A 20694-nucleotide genomic window follows, 5' to 3' on the forward strand; every position below is an offset into this window, starting at 1 on the left:
ATTGAACAAAACGAACCGGTAACCTGTTTTCATAAAACTTATACTCTGTGGAAGAGTCAATAAATAAATAACTATATTCATAAAATACAACATATGGTGTTAACTACTATGAACAGAATAAAAATTAAATGATGTGACCAAAAGTGAGATGATGGCTTCCTTAATTTCATTGTTCAGGGCAGGCGGCCTGAGGAGTTGGCATTTAAATTACTCTCTGGTTGGAGCTGATAGTTTGTTTATTATCTTTTCCATTTAAATGTAAGCTCTCTGAAACATAAACATTTTTGTCTGTATTAGACACTATAGTATTTTCAACACCTAAGATAGTGTGAGGGACATAGAAGGAAGTAGGTGGGTATATGCAAAATAAAGGAAAGAGAAAAGTCCATCATTTAAAGTGGCTCTCTACTGGGGGAAATTTGTCATTGTCTGGAGACATTTTTGGTTCTTATAGCTAGGTAGGAAATGCTGCTGGCATCTAGCCAGAGATCCTACACAGTCCCCAGAAAAGGAATTTTCTAGTCCAAAACATCAACACTGCCAAGATTAAGAAATCTGGATCTAGGACAAGGCTTTCCCATGGGAAACAATTGGAGTACAAAGACCCTAATATGGGAGCAACTTTAAAAAATGGTCTTGAACACATTTGAACTTTATGTATTGATATTGGAAGAACTCAAAGAAGGCCATGTGACTGAAGCATTTTTACAATAGAGAAATGGAAGAAATGATGTCAAAGAAAGTAAGGGCTAGATCATTCAGAGCTTTGTAAGGGTAAGGAGTTTGGATTTTATTCAATGTACAATGTGAAGCTGTGAAATGATTTTATACAAGTGTGTGACATCATCGGATTTACCTTTCTAAATGGATCACTCTGAACTTTTGCTGGAGAATAGCTTCTAGTAGAAGTAGAAGTAGGTAAAATAGTTAGAAAATAATTGTAATCATGAAGCAAGAGATTATGATGGCTTGGATTAAGAGATAGTACAGGAAATAAAGATTAATGGGCTAATTTATATGTTCTAGAGTTGAAAGGATTCCCAATGAATTAGATATGGAAGACAAAAGAATATAGCAATATATGGATGGTGATGTCTCTTACTGAGAGGGAGATGACTGAAGCTGGTTCCCTTCCTTCATGACTTGTGTCGCATTACATTAAGGAATGTTCTGACCTATACTTCTGTGGAACCTATAGAACTATAGCAATCACTCAAATGGTTATGATGCCTGTAGTTGTTAAACAGTAGGAAGAACTGAAATAGAATATATTTGCCTCTTATGTCAGTAATCCTTCATTCCAAGGGAATTGAAGGAGGACTAGCATAGATTAAAACACTTAAAAGTGCAAAGAACTGAAACATGAAAATAGATTACTACTAATGACACACTCAAACATGAACTCATATCATTAGCTATCTGAATCTGATTGAACTAGGCCATGGTTGTTTCCCCATAGTGTTGTATACTTGTATGATTCTTAAAAATCTAAATCTAAGAGAAGAAATAGTATCTACTCTTTTTGTTTGGGAGGCCTCTGGGTTTTCCCATGATGTTGTTTACATACACATACACACACACACACACACACACACACACACACATACATTCTTAAAGTCTAGGATATTTGTGACCCTTACTGGTTTCTCCAATATTCATAGATCGCTTACTCAACTCCCTTAAGCCAAAGCCAGAATTTCTATGTAACTCATGTAAGATAATATATCTCCCCATTTCTCTTGACTATACAGCATTCCTAAACCTGAGAGTGGTTTAAAGGAAAGTGACTCACTCATTAAAATTTTAAATAATTTGGTATATACCAGGTCTACTAGTAGGTAATGAGAGTATAAAAGTTGGTGATTTACAGTTGTGACTGTCACAGCTATCTCTGCTGACTTTAGGAAACAAATGTGAAAATAAAATTTATAGTTTAAAGGTTAAAGAGTATAATAAAGATGTGCACTGTGTGGGTTCCAAAAGAAGGGAACTATTATCAAAATTGAGATAAGAGCTTAAAGAACAATACATATGACCTGGAACATGGAGAATGAATATTTAGGGAAGGAATAGCCAGGGTAAGTAAGACACTTGTGAAGGGTGGTATCCTTTGTGAGGGATGGTAGAAAAATCATTGTGGCTAGAATTTAGGATACACAAAAGAAGTGAGAAGTTTGGATCATAATTAGAAGGACCTTATTCATTCTTAAGAATGAGTTGACATTTTATTCCAAAGACATTGAGGAACAAGTGGCAATGTTTAAACAGGAATGACATGACTAAATTTGGTTTTTAGGAAGATAATTTTGGTACCCATTTGGAGGATAGACTTGTAGAGAAAAAAAAAATAGTGACAGAAAGTTTTATTAAAGGCTACAGGTGTGTTTGGATGGCTCAGTTGGTTGAGTGACCAATTCTTGATTTAAGCTCAGGTTTTGATCTTAGGGTCATGAGTTCAGGGCTCTTAAAAAGGGAAAAGAAAAGTTTGCTACAACTCATGAAAAAAGATGAAGAATGTCAGTGGAGATTATCAACTTTAATCCGGTTGGTAGTGAAATGAAATAGAGAGGCCAGGTAAAAGTTGGTTGAGGCAGGCTTTTAATGGACGTGTTCTCCGACGAGGTTCTGCGGCCCTACAAGGGAGTGAAGTCGGGGAAGTCATGGGGCCGGGGAAGTCATGCCCAAAGGGAGTACATGTGAGCTTTTAAAGGGGGGAGGGGTAAGGGGTTATGTCTGTATGGGGTAATAGGTATTAGGGCATATTACTGGTGGAATCGGTATGAGGCAATAACTGCTTATGTCCTTATATGGGGTTTGGGTAAGGTGAGGTTCAGATTTCCTTATAGGCCCTGTCTCCCCCTGATGATATGTCCTTGGATGGTCTGCTGGTGGTGGGAAAGTTCCGAGGCAAGGGTAACAAGATAGAGGGTCCACCACCATTTTGTTGGTGCTTCTCTATCCCCTTTGTACCTGCCGGCCCAACAGAGATGGGGAAGGGAGCCAGGAACAAGAACTTTCCCTACTTACTCTACAACAGTATTTATGTTATGATGTCCTTTGTGTAAAGGAAATTGTTATGAATTGAATTGTGTCCCTATAAAAATTCATATGTTCAAATTCTAACTTCTAGTACCTCAGAATGTGACTGTACTTGGGAGATAAATCCGAATAGAGGTAATTAAGTTAAAATTTGGCCACTAGGGTGGATCCTAAATCCATATGACTACTGTCTTTATAAGAAGAGGAAATTTGGACATGTATAGAAAGTGATGACATGAAGACATAGGAAGAAGCTGACCATCTACAAGCCAAGGAGAAAGGTTTGGAGTAGCTCTTTCCTCATAGCCCTCAGAAGGAACAAATCCTGCTGAGACCTTAGTTTTGGACTTCTGGCCAATAAACATAAATTTCTGTTCTTTAAGCCACCCAAACTATGGTACTTTGTTACAGCAGCCCTGGTAAACTAGTACAGAAATATTCTGGTAAATGTTTGAATCTTCATTTACAAGAGTATCATAATAATAAAAATAATTGTAGTTACCTCTGAAGGAACAGTATTCAGAGATCTTTCACTCTATACCCTTTTATAATTGCTGATTATTTACTCATGTGAACACAGCAATATTGAGGAAAACATTTAACTAATTAAAACTAAAACTAAAATTATTTTGAGAAAAAAAATTATCATGATTTGTTGATATAATCCATACAGGAGGAAAGTAGTTGAGAAAAGAATTGAGGATGTTGTTAATATTTCTAACTTAGAATGTTGATTGATAATGCTTTAAAAAATGGGGGAAAATGCAGAGTCCCACCATATACATGTTGAATTTTAAAACTGAGATCTACATTCAGAGATACCTGTTCTGCATCTCTAAGTAAGTGACTAGGGCTGGAGGACAAACTCAGAGTGGGCATAAACCTTAATATTTCATTGACTCTGAGACAGTATTCATTGTAAGACTCAGAGAGTTTAAAATATACAAAGTGTGTATCTGAGAATCAATGAAATATGAATAAGGGGAGACAAAAGGATTTTGTTAATCTTTCATATACTGAATGCCAAAATGGTATTTGCTTATACTTACCAACAAACAAGTATATTTCTTTATACATTGATATTACACCAGTTATATAAATGGATAATGTCACCTTAAACTTTTAAGTTATATTTCCACATATTATACATGATATATATTTTTCTATGTGAATGATAATAAAATTGTAGAAAATTTTCTTAAAAAGTATAAAAATATTAAAATGGCTTAAAAAAAATAAAATGGCTTATAATCCCTTCACCTACAAATAGCCCCTATTAATACATAGGTAAGTTTTCTTCCAATCTTTTATTCTATAAATATAGGTATGTGCATATATTGAGATATTTATACCAATATTTTCTTTCTTTTTTTAAATTGAGGTATAACTGACATGCAGTACTATATTAGTTTTGGACATAAAACATAATGATTCAGTATTTGTGTATATTGTGAAATAATCACCGCAATAAATCTGATTAACATCTATCATTATACACAGTTCCAAAAATTTTTTTCTTGTGATGAGAACTTTTAAGATTTACTTTCTTAGCAACTTTTCAGTATGCAATACAGTATTATTATCTATAGTCACCATGCTGTAGATGACATACACATGACTTATTTATTTTATACCTGGATGTTTATACCTTTTGATCCATTTCACCTATTTCACCCATCCCTTACCCCTACCTCCAGCAACTACTAATCTGTTCTCTGAATTTATGAGATTGGGTTTTTGTTTGTTTCTCTTTTTCTTTTCAGATACCATATAAATGAAATCATGTGGTGTTTGTCTTTTTCTATTTGACTTATTTCACTTAGAATAATGCCTTTAGGATCCATTTGTACTGTCACAATGGCAAGATTTTATTCTTTTTTATCATTGAATAATATTCCTGTGTGTGTGTGTGTGTGTGTGTGTGTGCACTATATTGTCTTTATCCCTTCATCTATCAATGGACATAGGTTGTTTTTATATCATGGCTACTGTAAAAAAATGCTGCTATAAACATGGGGGTTCATGTATCTTTTTAAGTCAATATGTTTGCTTTCTTTGAATAAATACCCAGAAGTGGCATTTATGGATCATATGATAGTTCATTTTTAATTTTTGAGAAACATTCATACTATTTTCCATAATGGCTACACCAATTTACATTCCCACCAACAGTGCACAAAAGTCCCCTTTTTTCCCACATCCTTGCCAATGCTTGTTGTTTCTTCTCTTTTTAGTAATAGCCATTCTATCCAGTATGAGGTGAGATCTCATTGTGGTTTTCAATTGCATTTCCCTGATGATTAGTGATGCTGAGTATCTACCTTCAGGTACTTCCTAGCCTTCTCTATGCCCTCTTTGGAAAAATATTTATATTCTCTGCTCATTTTTTAATTGAATTTTATTTTATTTATTTGTTTTATTTTATTTTGTTTGCTCTTGAGTTATATGAGTTATTTATTTATTTTGGATATTAACTTTTTTTTATCAAATATATAATTTACTCACATTCAGTAGGTTGCCTTTTCATTTCAAACGTTTTCATGGATGTTTCATTTCTACCCAGTTTTTTCCACCTAGCTTTACATCACTAACAAGCTCCCATACCATTAAATATTCTTAAAAAATAATATTTTCATGGGTGAAAAATACAATCTGGATGTTCCATAATTATTTGATGATTTCCATTTGACATTAAGATTGTTTTTAATATTTCATTTAAAACACTTTTTAATACTTCATTTCTTACATTTTCTAGGGCTAGACTTTTTGATGAGAGGAAGGAAGAGGGGAGAAAAAATCTTAAGCAGGCTCCACACCCAGCACAGAGCCTGACACAGGGCTCAATCTCATGACCTGAGATCATGACCTAAGCCAAAATCAAGAGTTGGACTGAACCAACCAAGTGCCCCTGGGCTAGATTTTTTTATAAGTGAAATTATTCCTTGAAGATAATGAGGATTACAAGACCTGATATGAATTGCTTTTTCTAGTATATATTTCTAGAAAAGTGGCTACTGATGATGTGTGAAGATTTACATCATACCATGACTTGAATGTTTTCTTTAAAAAACTTCCCAGTATAGGGGATCCCTGGGTGGCTCAGTGGTTTAGCGCCACCTTCAGCCCAGGGTGTGATCCTGGGGTCCCGGGATCAAGTCCCATGTTGGGCTCCCTCCATGGAGCCTGCTTCTCCCTCTGCCTGTCTCTCTCTCTCTCTCTGTGTCTCTCATGGATAAATAAATAAAATCTTAAAAAATTAAAAAAAAACTTCCCAGTATATATTTAGATTATTTACTATTAGAATTCTAATTGTAATAATCATGTTGTTATTTTAGAATAAGTGTTTTTCTGCTCAATGGAATCCAAATATCTGAGCTATAATAAATTATTAGCAATAATTTATTGGACACCTGTCCTGAATAATGCTGGCTATTCATAATGAGTATAATGCATGATTCTTGACTTCTATTCACTCATAATTTTTCTTCTAGGTATTTATTCTCTAGCCTATCTAAATTATATAAAAAACTTTATTTATATTCCAAATGGGCCTATGGAAAATATAAGCCACTAACTATTGCTGCTACTTCCTAAAAGCACATGCTTTTTCAGCACAAATTGTTAGAAAAACAGTGAGATGGGGAAGGTTGACTGAGTTATAACAGATTCTCCTATCTAATTACATATACAGGTGGCAAATGCATTATTAAAATAGTGCTTAGTGTCTTATATTAAAGTGAAAATTGTAATTAAAAAGTGTGTTCTCTCCTGCTGCGAGTACTTTACCATAGGGTTCTTGTCTATCTGGTGAATTTTAAAAGAACAATTAAAAGTGATATTGTGGGATCCCTGGGTGGCGCAGTGGTTTGGCGCCTGCCTTTGGCCCAGGGCGCGATCCTGGAGACCCGGGATCGAATCCCACGTCGGGCTCCCGGTGCATGGAGCCTGCTTCTCCCTCTGCCTGTGTCTCTGCCTCTCTCTCTCTCTCTGACTATCATAAATAAATAAATAAAAACCTTAAAAAAATTAAAAAATTAAAAAATAAAAGTGATATTGTTCTTGTTTCAGTGAAATGCTCACATTTTTGGTGTGTCAAATAAGTATTTTAACCTGACAAAGAAGATTCATAGCATACTTTAACTATCCTGAACATGTTATTTATTGTAAGTGACTGCTGTGGTTTCTTTTCCAAGTCTTGAATTTAACTATAATCTTTGGTGGCTATAATGTGATCTCTGAATTTTTCAATCGTATTTCATTATTTCATGATAGTCTGAATTTATATTCTCAGTCTTGAATATTTTCCCTGTTAGTTATATCCTATTTTTGAAGAAAATCTCTGAGTGGCATATGAGAAAACTGTGTAAAGTTTGATTAGCCATAGATTTTCCCCCCTTTTTAATGTAGACTTCCTTGGTTCTAATTGTTCAAGCTTCTTCTCTGAGAAAAGGAGAATCATATTACTGATAATAATTACTTGGTCTCTTAATAATTATGGTTATTAAATGTTCATGTTTTTGTCTTGCCTCTTTAATTTGGTAAAAAACTACTTAGGGCAAGGAGCTGTGCTTTAGGCCTATTTTTATTTTCATCAGATCCCAGAATAGAATATTAAAATAGTAGATGCTCACCCAAGAATTTTTTTATTTACTTGTAAAATTAAAAACTATAGATTATTACTTGTTATACATAAAAAACAATCAAAATATTTGTTCATTCTGATATTTTTAAAAGGGAAATAGCCATCACTTTTCACTATTGAGTTAAAAATCTAAAAGAAAGTAAGTGTATGTTTGTGTGTTAACCTTCTGTTTAGAAGAGTTCTCTGTGCAATGGAATCATTGTCATTAGATAATCACTGTCTTTTCATTTCCCTTTTCTTGTATGTTTTATTGCTGTGTTATTTTCAGGGACTCCTGAAAGCCTAGCTGAGAAGGAGAGGCAGCTCATGGGTATGATCAATCAGCTGACCAGTCTGCGGGAGCAGCTACTGGCTGCCCACGATGAGCAGAAGAAACTAGCTGCATCTCAGATCGAGAAACAACGCCAGCAAATGGAGCTGGCCAAACAGCAACAAGAACAGGTGAGTATGAGCCAGAGACACAAATTCCTTAGGCATTGTTTTGCCTGCTCTTTATAGGTCACTCTCCTAGGCACACAAAGATCAATAAAATACAAAGTAAGGAAGCAAATAAACAAACAAAAAGCTTATCAACTACTGATTTCATTCAACAGGTGTTTGGTATGAGCTTTGAAGACTAAGTAGGATTCTACAAATGAAGTAAATTAATTGTGGCCAGGAAGTTTAGTTAGAAGCCTATTATAATAACTTATGTAAGTAGTGAGAATCTAAACTAGATAATTTAGAATATAAACTAAATGACCACAGAAAAAGAGAAGAAAACAATAAACAGGTGGGAAAATTATGATTAGTTGAATTTTTCCAGTGGGCAAAAAGAATGAGGAAAGATGTTGAGACTGGGTAATGGGTAGAGTCAGGAGGGGGGCAAAATTGGAAAAGCAGGTGATTTTATCATGTTTCATTAAAGCTCTCATCAGGTTGTCCAACTGGAGGTATGTAAAGAAAATCTAGAAATACTAAGCAACAGTTTGGAAAGGAGGACTGAACTAGATTTCTTAGATTATTTACATAGAGATTATAGTTTAAACCACTGCGGCAAAAATAAAAAATAAAAAAAATAAACCACTGGGGCAGATAAGTTTCATTAATTTATTCAACAAATAGTAATCAAGTGCCTCTTATATGCCCGCCACTATGCTAACTTCTGAGTCCATATCAACTAACCAGAAAGACAGAACCCTAAATTCCAGTGGAAAGAGAGAGATAATTAACAAAGGAAAAGAGAAATTAACAAAAATATTTTAGACAGTGATAAGTTATTTGATGAAATGTAATTAGAATAATTTAATAAATATTGATTGGTATGACAAGGCAATATTTCTTAGATTGGGTGGTAGGATCTGGCAATAGAGCTCAGATCTAAACGACATACAAGAGGCAGCCATATTTATATCTAGGGCCAGAGTGTCTTGTGCAGGGGAATGGCAGGTTTGTAAGCTGTAAATTAGAATAATGATGCTATCATTAGAAAATGGAAAGGAATTAGGGGTAGATCCATAGGAAATACTGTATATATCTGATAAAGAAAGGAAAATGAGCAATACCAGAAGAACAAAGCTATTAGATTTGTCATTTAGTTTCTCACTGCAACCCTTTTAAAACTGCGGCTTCTATGGAGCTTTAATAGTAGAAATGAGGCATAAGAATTGATAAAGGAGTAGGAAAATGGAGGCAATGTATAAGAATCATTACTTAAAATTGGTATCAATGGGAAAGGAAGGAAGAGGTCGTGATAGGATGAATTTATATACAGAGATGGCACATCTTTTCTGGGCCTAACTCCCTTTTGCCATCTCATGTTCTGGGCTCTGTCCATTCACCATCCCAAGTGGAGGAAGACCATTATTTAGTCAAGGGTATCTGTGTGTCCATACATCCCTGCAAAACCTTAACAGTTATTAAAGTGTAAACTAGTAGAATTGAAAGAAAAAATATTCAGATTACATTTGAGGAGACCCACTTTCAGATTATTCTTCCCTACTTCGTGGTTTATCTCTGCTTGAAAGATGATGCTTTCATGTTTAATAAAATACTTCATCATTTTCATTAAAGATATATTTGGCCTGTTCTTGAATATGGTCTATATTTCTCTTGCTTTACTCCTATGATAAGAGTTTGGAATGCTCACCTGTGACAGTTTAGAAAAACACTACTCTTTTCTTGTTTATCATTCTCAATACTTTCAAACACTTGAATACTAGAAAACTCTAGAAGCTTCTGAAATGTAGGTCAGATGGGGATATAGTAGAGAGTCCCTATTTTGGTAGGTCCAAGGGCATATTTGTCCTAAAAAAAAAAATCTGACATAGATTTCACTAATAGAAAGAAAAATCTTCTTTCTTCTCTTTCATGTTCTGACCCATCCCCACATATCATCAAAGGATTCTAGATTTTTTATTTTACTTTTTCTGACACCATCCTTGGAATTTTAGAAATCATTAGGTTCTTCCAAAATTCCTTTCCTGTGTTGGAAAGATACTAAGCAATGATGCCTACACAGCCTGAGAGAAGATCCTTTGTGAAAGCTTCAGGTCAGGTTTCAAGAGTCTATTTTACTTAGATCTCCTGTATCATCCAGTGCTGGCATGCATATTCACCACTTTGTGGTCACTGATCTTTTCATCAGGACATAGAGAAATCTCTGAAGGGCATTTAATATTCCTTAAGATTCAGGTTGGGTGTCTTTTCTTGAGAACTCCTTTTCTGACCCTCCTCCCCAAACTCCCTATTCATTGTCCCTACTCTGTGTACTCTAATATACCCATTATAGCCCTTAGAGATTCTAATGAACCTGTTCACTGGTCAGCCTTTCCTCTGGACTCTGAACTCCATTCTGCACTTTTTCATTCAATAAATACCTATTGGGCACCAATTTGATGTCAGGTCCTATTCTAGTTACTGAGTTACAGCAAAGAATAAAACAGACAAAAATCCTAATGTATTGAATTCTAATTAGGAAAAGATAGCAAACAAACAAGTACTATATAGTGGATTGGATAAGAGATATAAATAAAGAAGAGGATTAGAGATGAGAGTGCCAAGTAGAGAGAGAAGTCTTTTTAAAAATGAAAGACTATCAGGAAAGACCTCATTGATAGGTGACATTTGAGCAGAGACTTATAGGAAGTGGGGTAGTGAACAATGTAGTTATCTCAGAACAGAAGATTCCAGATGGAGGGAAAAGAGAATGCCGAGGTGCAGAGGCAGGTAGATCCTTGGGAGATAGAAGCATCCTAAGTGTGCTCAAGAGACAGGAGAGGAGAATGACAAGCATGGAGTGACAAACGGAGGAGTAGGAGAAGGTGAAACCAGAGAGGCAGCAGAAGCCAAATCATACAGGGTCTTGCAGGCATTGTATGGACACTGGCTTTTGCTCTGAGTGAGACAGAGAATTTTGAAAAGATGGATAACATGACACAACTTATTTTTTAAAAAGATCTTTGTAGATCCTAGTATATTATAGACTGTAGGGAGCAAAGGCAGAAGCAGAAAGAACAATAGGAGACTATTACAATAATCCAGCAAGAAACAACCATGGCTTGGAACAGGAGGAAGTGTGGAGGGGTGTGAGGTCATCAGTTTCTTGAAAAATGCTTAAGATGTGTTAAAAAGATTTAAATATCGGCTGAAATACTGATATGTAGGAGGAAAGGACCAGATTTCAGAAAAAAGAGTGATATTCCTTTTCCTACCATCTCCTTTCTGCCTTTCTTCAGGGAAAACAAAATGGATTTTTAAGAACCCTGTTCCAAAGACAAAATGAAAGCATTAAAATAACCATAATTGAGTTTAGTTTTGAACTTGTTGAATATGAAGTACCTTTGAGAATCTCATTGGAAAATGAGTCTGAAGCTGAAAGCAAAGGCATAGGCTAGACAGATTTTTAAGTACTTGGCATACATTCAGGAGTCGGGATACAGGGAAGAGAATTGAGTCTAAAATAGAGCCATATACAGCTATGACGTTGAATAGCTAGACATTGAATGGCTAGACAGAGTAGTTGAAGATAACTGAGAAGGAACAGATTGAGGGCAGAGCAAAACCAGGAAAATATGCTGTCATGGAAGCCAAGAAAGAAAGGTCAGGATCAAGGGAGAGAGCTTGAGTGTTAAATTTTGATGGAAGGACAAAAGGAGAAATCTAAAAAACACTTTAGAATTGAAAAAAATGAGGAGTGCCTGGGTGGCTCAGTCAGTTAAGCCTCTGACTCTTGATTTCAGCTCAGGTTGTGATCTCAGGGTCCTGTGATCAAGCCCCACTTTGGACTCCATCCTCAGCATGGATTCAGCTTGGGATCCTCTCCCTTTCTCTCTCCCTCTGCCCCCTACCCCACTCTTTCTCTCCCTCTCTTTCTCTAAAATAAATAAGTAAACATTAAAAAAGAATTTAAAAACAAGATTGGTGAATTTTATTATGAATCGTTTCACCGGAGAAGGGGAGCAGAAACCATGATCTAGTGCATCGAGGAGTTGGCTGTGTAGGGGTTTGTAGGAGGCAGAAATAAGGACAATATTTAGGAAAAAAACAGAAATACCAAAACCTCGCTAAGGAATATAGCCCTCTCACAGTGTAGTACTCTGCTACCCGGAACTTCCAGGTGGCAACAACCACCTGTTGATGCAATACTTTCTTCTGTAGAAAAGAACTAAAAGGCCAGAGGCAGTACTTTCTTAACATATTTCTGGGAAGGAAGAGGGATTTCTGACTGGATTGGATCACTTATTGGAGTGTCTTAGACTCCATTTTTTTTAGGTCAAAAGAAACTGCTCCAGAAACTAAATATCTTGTTTGATCCTACTTAAAGATGAATTGCCAATACTGTAGGGGCACAGGAACATCCATTTTCATCATCTTAATCAGTGTCAAATCAAACTTGGAGCAATTTTGAGAACATTGGTAATTTCCCCCTGGGACTACAATATACTTTTAAATTTTTCATGTGCAATTTCTCCACAGATTGCAAGACAACAGCAGCAGCTTCTGCAGCAACAACACAAAATCAATTTGCTTCAGCAACAGATCCAGGTCAGAAATCATCATTTCATGCATACTTCCAATTAAATAATATTTATCTATCTATCTATCTATCTATCTATCTATCTATCTATCTATCTATCTATCATCTCTATCATCTATCTATCATCTATCCATCTTTGGTTTCTAATTTTTAGATGACCTAACTGGAATAACCTCCAAAATAAACATTCCTTTTGGCTTACTTGATTCAGAGCATGTTACCTCTGTGCCATGAGAATCTTGCAAGGAGTCACAGACCCAACTGTCAGGAAGCTTTCGATCTGAGCAAGCTGACAGTCATTTTCATCCTATACTGAAAGGAAATTATTGCAGAGAAATATTAGAAAGGTTTCATTTTCTCTGTCCTTTAATGTTTAAAATGTGATTGTGAGTGTTCTTAAATGAGGGATATGCAGGAGAATCAAAGCTAAAAGGTCCAGCAAATTCTGTTAGAGAGCAGTGGCAGAGAGAATATATGACTGTATGCTCAAGAGCCATGTGTGATGAGGGTTGAGATTAGGGAAGGTAATGATTTGATGTTCAAGTAGAACTTCACCCTTCATGTTGCCTGGAGAAACCAAGAGTGAGGGCTTCATAACCTGCATATTTTGCTCACATGGAAATGTGTGATGATGAAGAGCATCAGTGAAGATGGAAGAAAGCAGCTATACTGATAACAAAAGGAAAAAGTAAGGTGTCAGAGTTGTCCTGTCTTCACCACTTGCTGGTAGCATGAATTTTGACAAACTTTTTTTCCCCTTCTGAAAAATTTCCTTTCCAAAACTACCTATTCCATAGAGTATTATGAGGACTTAATGAAATCACAGATGAAGTATCAAGGCATACCATAGGTGTTCAATACATACTTGCTATTACCAGCAAGAAATGGAATCTAATTCATGTCACTATGAATCCACCCTATGTAATATCCGTTTCCTGGAAGCAGATGCCAGAGAAGAGAAATTCATCATTCTTTTGGAGTCCTATCTTGAGAATCCAACATATTTTGTTAAGAAGAAATTCATCATTCTTTTGACATTCTATCTTGAGAATCCAACATATTAAGTGTAAATATCATAAATGTCAGAAGCAAATATGTCTACATTATTTCGTTTGTGTATTTAATCATGTTTAGACTTCATTGCCAGCAAAGTTCATCCCACTTTACCTAATTGGGTCAGGTATACTTAATTTGTTCACTCTGGATTCTGTATCCCAATCAGGGCTTATTCATTCTTGGTCCACCTGAAATTTTAGTTAGCTAGTCACCGCTTCACAGAGACAGAGAAACATCAGTGAGATGATCCAACCAGGATTCTTTGCTTTCCTTAACTGTAATTACAAGCAGCACATCCTAATGTGATGTTATCTATCTGTATATATCTCGAGTGTGGTTATTCAATTTAGTGGTTTAAAACTGTTCATTGGGGAGCACCTGGGTGGCTGTCAGCTGTGGGTTGTTGGACTCTTGATCTTGGCTCAGATCTTGATCTCACTGTTGTGAGGTTGAGCCCTGCATTAGGATCCGTGTTGGGCATGGAGCCTACTTAAAAAAAAAAAACAAAAACAAAAGCAAAAACAAAAAAGAAACAAGAAACTGTTGGATTTCATGTTCAGTCTAAGTGTGCTGACTTTGAATATAGTTTTAATTGATAGTACCAGGTTATCCACATTTACGATGTTTTTATTTGTTGAAAATCTAAGATAATAAAGCAGTTATGGTATTATATTTTCTAATCTGGGAAGTAGGGAATGTGTTAGGCAAAAATAAGTTCTGAGTAAGATGACAATCTGAAAGGAATTCATTTACACAACTTCTTGTATTCTCATTAACAGCATAGTTCTAAAGTATATTTTATAAATTATTGATTTGGGGCAATCTTACAAATACTTAATAGTTATGAAAGTCACAATTATTTAAATTAGTCTATTGAGAGGTTGTTCATACAGTTATGGGAAGGACAACTATAGTGACATGTGTAGAAATAAAAGATTAGAAACGTGGAACAGATCTTTTTTTGCTCATGTAAATCCTTGCACATTTATTATTGAGAATGTTTTCTCTCCCTTTTCTTCTTCCTTGCCCTTCCTCCTCTTCCTTGGCAGCATCTCACAAAGAAGAATAGTAAAATTCAAACCTGCTATGGTGGAAAGCAAATCAAATTCATATCAAATAGTATTATTACATTTATTTTTGTCAATGAATGCATAATCGATGCTTACATAAGAATTTATAATAGGATGAATTTACTTGCTATCTGCAAATACTTATGTAGTATATTTTGAATTTGATCTGCGTCCTTTATCTTCCTTCGGTATGGAGCCTAAGACCTAGAAATAAATACACCAACTTAAATTGTTCATCCTGATTGCATTTTCTTACATGTTTTATACCATTGTCTCTTTGGGCTTTAGAAAATACTTCATTCCAGTTTCTTTATTGCTAGAATAGTGGACTGAAATATTACTAGACCACAATTAAGGCTGGTTTCAATTATGAATACACAAGACATCAACGTGACCCAAGCGTTGGTAAAGGCATGCAATGCATTATATAGTTGCATCTACTAGATGGATTAAATTGACAGAGTAAGAAAGCAGGAAAATTTTCAGACTTGATGGCTATGTTACATCAAAGGAGGATGACATTCCCCAACATTTATCTCATTCTTTTTCCTGAGATTTCTTTAAAGGAGAGGTTTAGACATCTTTATTCCATTTGAAGTATATAACATTCAATTTTTTAAAAAATGTATGAACAAGTTTGTACATACATATGAATGCCCAAACATTCACATTTCTAATGACTCAAGTTATTTAAAAATTCTATTGGCCTATTATTTCTTTTTTCAATTCCAGATGAAAAAAGTGGTAGTAGGTTTTACTCTGTAGTTATGTATTCAAAGAGAAAATGATGTAAGAATTAGTAAATTCATCAATTTTATTCAATCAGGATCAATTCTTTATGAACTGTTTTTCTCTCTTTAGAAAGCAGCCTTAGCTCTTAAATTGCATGATGTTAATTGGATTGAGTACTCAATCTATCTACATTGCTTCCTTACAAAGACTTTATGTAGAGGTATAGACTTTTTTTAGGTTGATTCATGTAATTCATCAGGATTAAAAGAAGAAACAAAAAGTTTCCTGCTACTGTTTGTAACATCATAAATCAGTTCATTTTCAAAAAAAAAATCATGTTATAATACCAAAAAATATTTCATCTTCCCACAAGAACTTGTATTTTTCTTTGAGACTCTCAATTTTAGGCACACTAAAATTTCAGTCTTTTTCTCCAATTCAGCAGTGTTTTCCTTTACTATTTCTGTTTATTGCCCTTAAAAAATAGAATACTTTTACATTCCTACTTACTGTACCCAGCTAACTCTTAATGTGCATTAATGTGTGAGATGAAATTTATAAATATTTCAGAGAAAAAATCTTTATATTTTTTAAAGATAACCTTTTTTTTTTAATCTTCTGCTTATGGTACAGTGCCCACCTTTAAGCAATTTTATTTTCTGACTAATCTCTTTTTCACATTAAATCAACCTGTTTCTAATAGGGATAGTTAGGTGGTTTATGTTTCCAATAATGATCCTAAACCAACGGTTCATCTTGACCTCATTCACTATTACCAAAACCTTTTAAAGTAAATGAATGAGTGACCTCTACTCAGCTTCCATTATGGCAACAAACTGAACGTCCCTGGAGATTCAAGATCCCTTTTATCTTGAAGCTTTGTATGGGACAGGATTCTATAGCTTCGGGGTGAGTAGGGGAAGCATGTCCTAGTTTTAATTTTTTTTACCCTTTTTAATAATACTTAATAGAATTTTAGTTTTTTATTAGCATCTAATAGGGTCAGGCCAGTAACATACTCTAGTATGAAATCCACTTCAGATATTTTTAAGAGAATTTTTAAAGATGTTTTAGTTCTTGTATTTGACGTGATTCCCATACTGAAAGTTCAGTGTTTGAATTTTCTTAAGAAATTTTACAAATCTGTTGCCTTCTCCCTTCTGACTAACTTTTCCAATTGTTTGTTGTTCATTGTGTTCTCTTGTGGGCAATTTAAACAATGTCATTGTTTCCGATTCATAATGTATACATTTGTAGGACTAGTAGTATCTTTGGGTCACTGATTCTGTCTGGAGCTAAGGGTAGAGCAAAGGACAAATCTCTGTTCTTTTGTAATCTTAACTGGCCAGTGTATATTCCATTAGTATATAAGGAAGAACTTGGCTTTTCAGGTGGTATGGGACTATATTTAACTGTATGAAATACAATTTTAATTGTATTAAATGATTAAAAATATAGAGAGCAAGTTCTCTGGAATTAGACATATCTGAATTCAATCTCTGCATGTTCACACCTCATCTGCTGTGTGATCTTGGGAAAATTACTTAATCCCTCTGGTTTCATTATACCCATCCATTAACTGGGAGTTATAATTGCTAAGTGACATTGGGCTAGTTTAAAGATTGAATGGGATCATACCTAACATGTGGTGAACATACAATGCTTAAAATTTTTGTTTAAGGTAATAGGAAAGAAAAAAAAATTGTTCCTTCTGTTATTTATGATGATGAACAACTTAATGAGGAGAATTTCTAGGAAAAGAAGAGTATAATCTACATGGCAGTAGCCACTGAAAATTGTAAATTCAGTGTTCCAACAATTCATATTATTTTAGAACTACAAGGGATTTTTAGAAAGCCTTTATTTAGACCTATCTCTCATTTTGACATTTGTAAAACTGAAACCAAGTAAGGTTAGAAGATTTTCCCAATGTCACAGAAGTTGTTACTTAGAACAATGGCTGGATTCCAAGTTTCCTAAATCTTGGCCCAATTCATTTTTTATTTCACCGACGTTCTACCATTTAAGGCTTAATGGCCCGAAGTTTTAAAATGAGTTTTCTTTCCCTGGGAACTTATTCCTACAAAATAAAAATACAACTTGACTTATGTACAATTGAATGATTAAGTTGCAGTCATGGGCTCAACCAATTTGTGATAAAGGTTTTATTTTATTGGAGCCAAAGTTCTCTGAGCTCATTAAGAGTTTTGGTAATTCTTGATAAATTATTATGCAGAACAAAATCCATTGAAATATTGTATTGAAAACATAATAACATGAAAGGTGAAATAATAGTACCTGACTGACCTGCTGATTTATGATTTCTTTCTCTGAGTGTGGTAAGTTGGAAGCCTTTTACCCCCCTCAACAAGACTCCACACATATACATGAGGACAAAGAGATTGCAAAGTAACCTTGTCTCTTTAGGAGACTGGAAATGCCAAGAATAAACACCATGCAATTAAGGTAGCATTTCAACCTAAGAAGGAAATGCATTAACTCCTTGAGCTCTGACTAATGTTTTGCTGTAGGAAATAAAATATATCACAACTGAACAGGATATAGTTCTAGACTTTCAGATAGGTTACTGGAGGAAACAATATGGAGATACAAAGAAATAGCTTAAAGAGTCACTTTCTGCTCTTCCTTGTACTTTCTGGAAGTAGAAGTTCCTTTTGAGAAGATAGGTAGTCTCTCCTACAAGAGCAATGATGCTATCTGTAGCTCTCTGTCTTTTTATTTAGGGAGAGTGACTTTAAAACTCTTTAAGCATTTTTAATACATCTCTTGGCAGTTACCTAATGATGGAATTTCAGTAATTCATACTATTTCACTGTATAGTTAAGCCTGTCTCTGTAGATAAAGGTACAGATAGATTGATATGCATATATAGCTTAATTTTTACTGATACAATTCATATCACATGACTTGAGTGTACGAAGAATAATGAAAGCAACTATATCCAGAGCCCAACCCTCTATATGCTCCCCTGTATTCTATGTGCAATCCTTTATTCAGAAGGAGCCACTTTAAAATCTTTTAAGTTTTTGTTTTAATAACTTCTTAGTATTTACTTCTATATAAAAATAGAATTATAATGCTGTTTCTGAGTTAACATTAAACATCCTTAACTTAGAAATGAAGAATTGCTGAGTTCTTGTATCTCCACCCTAACATCCTCTCCTATTCCCCTCCTTCACCTTATAATGAAGTCTTTCAAATTTTTCCCAAAGGTACTTCTAAGCATTAAACAGTTTACTTGCACCTCTTTTCTTTTTCAATCAACTATAACTAGTCTCTTGACATTTGCCTTGTCAGATGAGGATGGAATCTCTCTCTTATTCCCAAATATCAATTTCTGTTATCTGTACGTTTAAATATATATCTAATACATGTATTTGTGTATGTAATTATACACACATACCTGTTGTACTTTACCTAATGGTTAATCTTAAAAGTTGAAAATCAAGAAATGATTTTTACATTAAAATACAAATCTATGTATTTTTTTCTGGAATTGTCTTAAAGGAATATTCCTTATTCCCTTTTTGTTTAGCTTTGTGCTTTCCAATTGCCTTTTCTTTTTTTATTTTCTCTCGTGGTATTCATGTGATTTGTCTTATAACTTCATAAGTTCTCAGGAATAAATCAAATCTCCAGAAGCCCACTTTTCTTGATACCTGTTTCCTGGCTGTCCATCTTGCTTTCATTTGGATCAATTGATCCAGCCAATATTTTGAGATATCCATTTATGATTCTCCAGAGTTGGGATCACTGTTTCCTATATTGTCCTCCTGGGTTTATATCCTTGTTTTGCTCTAGAACCGTATCAAGAAACTTCCTGAAAGAAAAGGAGGGGCATGAGGATACATAGCATATAAAGTATCCAGGATAAAAACATAAATGTAGGTATATGTAATAATATTCTATTTAAGCTCTCTATTTGATGGTAGTTTGGCTACAAATGAAATTTTGAGCTGGAAATCATTTTCCTTATATTTTAAATCTGGAATTCCAATGCTCATGCTAACTATCTTAAGTTTTCCCAGACTCTTCTATTTGTGCTGAGGGAATGTGATGTAGCTGGGATAGAGGTAAATTGATGGATCCACTTTCAACTAATACAACTGTTTTCAATCCAAGTCTCACTTCTGCTCTCCCTCATACCTGGAGTGTCAAGTCTCAAGACTTTCTGGTGGTTCTGAGGGCAATTTAAACACCTTCTCTGCTTAACATGTGTACAATGTATACTCTAGTTTGTTTCACCCACTTTTAGTTAACATTATACAATTATTTTTCATCTTCCAAAACTCTAGCCAAATTTCTTGCCTGTGTAAACCTCCTATTCTTTACTGCTTTATGTGACACGGGATATTAAATTTGTCTGTTTTTATCATTTTAACAGTATCTCAGGAAAGAATGCAATAAATGCACATGGTCTATCACCTTGGTTTGGCAATCAGGATATCATTTTTAAAATTTTTCTTTCTTTCTTTCTTTCTTTCTTTCTTTCTTTCTTTCTTTCTTTCTTTCTTTCTTCTTTCTTTCTTTCTTTCTTTCTTTCTTTCTTTCTTTCTTTCTTCTTTCTTTCTTTCTTCTTTCTTTCTTTCTCTTTCTTTCTTTCTTTCTTTCTTTCTTTTTCTTCTTCTTCTTCTTCTTCTTCTTCTTCTTTCTTTCTTTCTTTCTTTCTTTCTTCTTTCTTTTTCTTTCTAATAATCTTTATTTATTGTTCTTAAATTTATTTTTAAATATTCAAGACACATAAACCAGTATCTTGGAATGAAGGAGACCTTGTAAAGACAATAAGTTATTGCAGAAAGGTAAAGCTCCAAAACCAAACGTCACAGTTTAAGATCTGTAAATGTATATTTTCTAGTTTCCTTGGTGTTTCCAAGGTACATATATCTGGAGGATATCACCATCCTTTTTCTGATAGATTTATCAAACAATAAGAGTTTATATTTGTGTAGAATTTTAAACTATGACCCTGATATTTTAAACTTTTTAATTTTACTGAGACCTAGTTAAAGTACCCATATTTGATGACTATGCTGAGGTAATTTTGACAAATTTTTGGAAGCGGTAAGCCAGATCTGAAATTCATTCATCCTGGCTTGGGCTTTTCACTAAAAACAATG

At 34.4% G+C, this 20694-nt stretch overlaps 1 protein-coding gene across 31 annotated transcripts in view; it reads left to right on the top strand.

Annotated features, from left to right (window-relative positions):
- SOX5 (SRY-box transcription factor 5) overlaps positions 1 to 20694 on the top strand; it is a 996739-nt gene that overhangs the window by 785103 nt on the left and 190942 nt on the right. For all 31 annotated transcript variants that reach the window (XM_072798660.1, XM_072798680.1, XM_072798683.1 and 28 more), the window contains 2 exons: positions 7950 to 8122; positions 12638 to 12706. In XM_072798660.1, the coding sequence (XP_072654761.1) occupies positions 7950 to 8122; positions 12638 to 12706 (242 nt within the window). The remainder of the gene's footprint in view (positions 1 to 7949; positions 8123 to 12637; positions 12707 to 20694) is intronic.

The sequence above is a fragment of the Canis lupus genome, chromosome 25, assembly GCF_048164855.1.
Source record: "Canis lupus baileyi chromosome 25, mCanLup2.hap1, whole genome shotgun sequence".
Classification (NCBI taxonomy): Eukaryota; Metazoa; Chordata; class Mammalia; order Carnivora; family Canidae; genus Canis; species Canis lupus.